Here is a 5,922-nt window from a genome sequence, read left to right as displayed (position 1 = left end):
AGGGACAGCAGGCCATTCCAACAACTATATTTTACCCAATAATGGATAAACAAGACCTCTAATGGCTAGATTTGACCAAGGTCCAAGGTTGCTAAAAAACTTTTAGTTAAATTATTTATATTGTTAAAAATATTATTAATATAAATTAATATTATTGTTCTTATAAATAGTATAAATATTAGGGGAAAATTCTATTAAGAATAAAATATTAATATTAAAAATCTTAATCTTATGGTAAATCCCATATTATAAGTGACCATTGTCTTATATAGATATTAATATTAATATTATTATTATTATTATTAATGGCCTAGTGTAAAAAAAAAAATAGTAATATTATTATTATTATTAACTTCAAACTCATAATACTTAGCTAATATTACTAACTTATAGTCTGATTAATCCTATTAAAAGACTAATATTATTATTAGTGTTATATCTTTGTATTATTATAATTAGTATTACTATTTTTTTTTTACAGTAGGCCATTAATAATAATAATAATATGTATTTAATAATAATATTATTAATATCTATATAATACAACAGTCACTTATAATATGGGATTTACCACAAGATTAAGAATGTTAACATTAATATTTTATTCTTAATATAATTTTGCCCTAATATTTATGCTATTTATAGGAACAATAATATTAATTTATATTAATAATATTTTTAACAATATAGATAATTTAACTAAAATTTTTTTAACAACCTTGGACCTTGGTCAAATCTAGCCGTTAGAGGTCTTGTTTATCCGTTATTAGGTAAAATATAGCTGTTGGAATGGCCTGTTGTCCCTATTTAACTTGTCGATTGGATTTTCAACTTGTCCTGATGATGAACCACACTGGTTGGTTCGAAACCCGTCCACCAATAATTTTTTATGTGATTTTGCCGAAATTATTCTCACAAACATGTATGTTTTTTATTATATTAGCATTTACTACTCAAGAAATTTCACAAAGGATGCATGTCATTCTTTGGGCCAACTAAAGACCATTTGACATTTATTTTGGAATCATCATTACGATGCAATTTTTTTTAAACAAGTTGAAATACATTTCCTCACTAAGATCCACTAGAAAGGGACCCTTTTAGAGAATGAAGATTTCATTAAAGTAAATATAGCAACATAATCTACTTTCCTAGTGGAAACATATATGGTCTTGGCTCAAAGCAAGGTTATATTTCGTAATATTAGAATGGTTATCTTGACCATATACATTTAAGAAAGGCACCCTTCACTATTAGGGATGTTGTGTATATAGTCTCTAAAAACAAAAGATTGGTATTTGATAATAAACATTAAAGAATGAATATACCTTTAGTGCCATGAATGTCGTTTCTACCTATAATGTTAAATTTTATGTTTTAAAATCTAAATTGTATATGAAAATTAAAAGTAAAATTGGAAATTAAATTCACTAAAAATTAATCTATTTATGGTTAGATTTGTAAATTAACCATTTCTTAATACAAAACTAGGTCATGCACATTAAATTTGAAGAATTACATATATGTAATTTCTAACCTCTATTTATCTCAACCTTACTTATATATAATATGTTAGTTTTTATTATATTTCAATAACATATGTTTTAAGATTTTAACTACTTTAATAAATGAAATTAAAGATTTATGATTTTAACTACCATAATAAATAATAAAATTAAAGATCAAAGATTTATGATTTAACTGCAATAATAAGTAATAAAACTAAAGATTGAACACATTTTTAGATAGAAGTATTCTCATATTCCACTTTTAATTATTTAAATATTTTTTAAAAATTAAACCTAAAACAAAAATTTCTAATTTTCATTTTAGAATTAATTTATATTAAATAAAAAAACATATTATAAATTCAAAAAAAGAGAATTTAGACTGGTTAATAATATTATGTTTTATAAATTTCAATTGTTATTCAATTTAATATATTACTTTTATATCAACAATAATATTTCATATTTAATTGAGAAAAAAAATAATACAAAAACAAAATTAAAAATAACTATAAATTTTTTTAATTTTTTTTATTAAAAAGTCTATATAACATAACATATGCAGATTTATTTAAAACATTTTTATACAAATTTATCTTAAACATTTTTTAAAAGAGATCAGAAATATCTGAAGTCAAAATTCCCATGTCTATTAATACTCATACTAAACAATCTTAAGATTAATAATGCAATTTCATGTAAGTGTACTTTAATTTAAAACCAAATATTAACAAATCTATAAATGTCATTTCAAAACTTAAAGTGAGTAGCATAATAATTGGCATGCCATGAACCATACAAGCCACATTGAAAATCCCAAATCTATGTAAACTGAGTCTAAATTTAAAAGTCCTGGTAAAGTAACATCTATGACACTGCACAAACATCCTTCATGCCTGCTGGAACATACTGGACTTATTATTATTAGACACCAATTGGAGAGAGGAGCACTATTAAAGAGAACATATTGATTCAAACTGTGGCAGCTGCAAGTACCGCACTGGCAGTTGGGGCCGCACTTGCAGTCGTTCTCCATAGATACATCTGCAGCAGGCCAGTTTACACCAAAACAAAATAATTTCAAATATCATATCATTCTGAAACCATACAAATGAAAGTTATGACAACTATATATATAACGCAATACCCCTTTTCATAACTGGTCTCCACAATACCGTCCATCTGGAAGCCCTTTTTACTGTGAAACAAAACAACCCAAAATCAAACGAGCTCAGACGTAGCTAGATTCGAACTCCTGACAAACTACACGAAATTTGAAAAGGATAAGGAGAGATAGATAAGAAATTGAGATTAAAAAAAAACTGTAAAGAGAGGAGTAGACAACATACGTGCAGTGGTTCATGTCAGCGCAGTCACAATTTGCGCAGCCGCTCGACATGTTCGCAACAACAATTATCACAGAAACTAATTCGTTAACTTGTAGCTTCTCAAGGCCCGTTTACCTTCTCAAACTCTCTGCTCGCCCGCAAATATATAGAAGGCAGGCCAGCCTTGGGGGAGGCCAAGGACGCCTCCTCCAAAGTGATGAAGTCGGCGGCGAAAGTGATGCAGTCAGCGGTGAGTCGTAGATCCGACGGGCGTATTGAAGTTCAACTTTGGAAAAGGCATATTCTGAACTCAATAAAGCCGAGGATCAGCACGTCATCTACAGGGAAATGAGAAGAATCTAACATTATTGAGATGGTTATCACCATTCATTTTAATGTCGTGCTTGACGTCCTCTACAGGTCTAATATATTATTGCGTGGGACTTGGAAACCTAACTTTACTTTTTGATTTTCAGGGTAAATTTATTCCGCCGTACATCTCAGTCCAAGATGCTGCGACTGTGATGCATCCGTGAAGAGTTTCCAACATAGGGGCCTTTTGATAAAATAATGATAATGGCTTGAGCTCTTCTTTTGAAGTTTGGAATGTTTACTTAGTATTTTTTTTTATTAAATTTAATTAAATTATTATAATTACTGTAGATTTATTTTAAATATAAATCCAGAGATCTAATTTTTTCAGGTGTAAATATTTTTATGAAGTAATATTATTTATATATTTTGTATAGTTATTTCATTTTTGACGACGGATAAGATACACTAACATGTAGAATGAGCTTCTCAACTCAAAATTAATCTTAAATTTTATATAAAAATATATAATTTTATTGGAGGTAATTTTAATCATAATGATGGAGCAACTTGGTTTTTCTATAATACCATTAATTGGTCTTTAATTTTGAAATAAGATATAAAACTATTGCTCAGATTGATTCGACAATAGATGTAAAACTCTTCCTCATTTACATGTGGAACTCTTTCTCATTTACTAAAAACTCATCTTTTATTGACATGCCAAATTAAGTTAATAATTAAATATCTATTTTTTCTTCTTAATAATAGTCATTATTATTAAATGTTAAACTGAGTAGCTATTAAATTTTAATAAATTTATTATAATTAGTTTTCTATTTATTCTTTTACAAGTTCATCATTCATAAATATAAAATTCAAAACAATTTAGATAAGATTATGGAATTTTTGACTCTTAGGTTTTGAAGTCTTTTCAGTATTTACATTGGATAAGTTTATTTTCATGAGTGGTTTAAAGATTAGTCCAACTATTGAGTATTTTTGGATAAGTTTAATTTTTTCAATGTGTAGATATCTTCGCAACAAGACAATCTACTTCTATATATATGATCTTGGCTCAAAACAAGGTTATACTTTATGTTGGTTATCTTGACCATATACATTTAAGAAATACTTCCTTCACCATTAGGGATGTATATATATTATCTAAAATCAAAGGATGGGTATCTTGAAAATAGGCATTCAAAGGTATGGATGTATATATATTATCTAAAATCAAAGGATGGGTATCTTGAAAATAGGCATTCAAGAATAAGTACCTTTGCTGCCATGGATGCGCTTTCTATTTATAATGTTATTTTTTTAAATCTATAATTGATATATGAAAATTAAAAGTAAAATTGGAAATTGAATTTCACTAAAAACTAATCTATTTATGGTTAGATTTGTAAGTTAACCACTATATCTAGAAATAAGCAAACAAATATGATCTTTATGAGACCTAAAATGATTACTTTTTAATACAAAACTAAGTCATGCATATCTTATTTAAAGTATTACATATATTGTTAGAAGCAATGGAAACTAGGACACTACTGAGAGGGGGCTGAATCAGTGGTGTGGCAAAATTATACAATTCTTCACAAATTTCACATTTTAATCTATTTAACAATTATTCATGGATCAAAAACACAACTTAATCATGTAGAACACCATAAACATCAAGCATGTGAGAAACATATACACAAGAAACCAATCTTCTTTTTATTATAAGCTTCAAATTGATTACATCATGGCCCCACAAGCTACCACTTGTAGGTTTATCAGCTGCTACTCAAAGGAACTTCAATTCCTGCTCATTTATCAGCTACCACTGAAAGGGACTGTTGCCCCTGCTTGTTTACTAATACCCAATGGGAGGGACCCTTGCCCCTGCTCATTTATCAGTCTCTGTTGAAAGGGACTGTTGCCCTTAGACATTTACTAGCACCGATTAGAAGGAGCTTCAACCCCTTATCTGCAAGCTACCACTTGCTGGCCCTGTTGATCCATTGTTCATCCATTTTCAAACTCAAATCGATAGGCCTTCTCTACCTTTAAAATAATTGAATTCCTTAATCACCAACACCTCAGGGAATATTTGATTACTAATGTAAACAACTTCAGCAATCTATGATTATTGAAAAAATCACCAATATGTTCAACAATTTTTCATTACAGAACACACCTACTCCTGCGACACTCTACTTCTCTTTCTCATTTAACCACCAACAACCCTCTTTTGCTCTCGAATTATGTTTCACATTACACTATCTGCTACTTGAATTCTCATTCAAGACACTATCCCTTGGAGCCACCTCCTTCTTCTCACCACTGCAGAAAACAACTTCACCATAACAACACTTTGCTACACTGGAACCTCTGCCTTAAAAAAAATTGTGTTGATTCTCGTTGATTAGGTATGCTTTTATAGATTTTTCTTGTTGTTATCTCTAGCGTTGTTTATTTTTGAATTTGTGCCCGAAGCCTTATTTTTCTCCTTTGTCATGCTCATCTCAGTCTTCTGGACTGTGTTTGCTATTCTGGGCTTAATCTCCAAGTCAAACTAACCTTTACTCCATTTTTTTCAACTTGAACTAAGTTTTTCTGTTTATTCTTTGTATTCTGTTTTTTTACATAATTTAGCAGTGCGCCTCCTTTTTTTATCTGTAGTTAATTTGGCTTAACTGCCAAATTTCATAGCCAAAACTGATAGCTCCATTGTTTTGTGCTTAAGATCCCTTTGTTAACTCCTTTTACCTGTTTTGACACGA

At 29.0% G+C, this 5,922-nt stretch overlaps 1 protein-coding gene across 2 annotated transcripts; it reads right to left on the bottom strand.

Moving 5' to 3' along the window:
* Positions 1–2,235: 2,235 nt before the first annotated feature.
* On the bottom strand, positions 2,236–2,994 carry LOC149230572 (metallothionein-like protein EMB30). 2 transcript variants are annotated; one of them, XM_089376086.1, is made up of 3 exons: positions 2,858–2,994; positions 2,656–2,706; positions 2,236–2,552 (listed from the first exon to the last, which is right to left on the bottom strand). In XM_089376086.1, the coding sequence occupies exons 1-3, from the start codon at positions 2,905–2,907 to the stop codon at positions 2,462–2,464; spliced, it is 192 nt and encodes a 63-aa protein (XP_089232212.1). In that variant the 5' UTR covers positions 2,908–2,994; the 3' UTR covers positions 2,236–2,461. The 2 variants fall into 2 exon arrangements, with proteins under 2 accessions (XP_089232212.1, XP_089232211.1); XM_089376085.1 differs by having other exon boundaries at positions 2,236–2,564; positions 2,657–2,706.
* Positions 2,995–5,922: the final 2,928 nt, after the last annotated feature.

Source organism: Pinus tabuliformis, chromosome J (genome assembly GCF_031772625.1).
Source record: "Pinus tabuliformis cultivar Carrire ecotype Pingquan chromosome J, CPIR1, whole genome shotgun sequence".
In the NCBI taxonomy this organism is placed as follows: domain Eukaryota; kingdom Viridiplantae; phylum Streptophyta; class Pinopsida; order Pinales; family Pinaceae; genus Pinus; species Pinus tabuliformis.
This window is presented reverse-complemented; position numbering and strand designations above follow the sequence as displayed.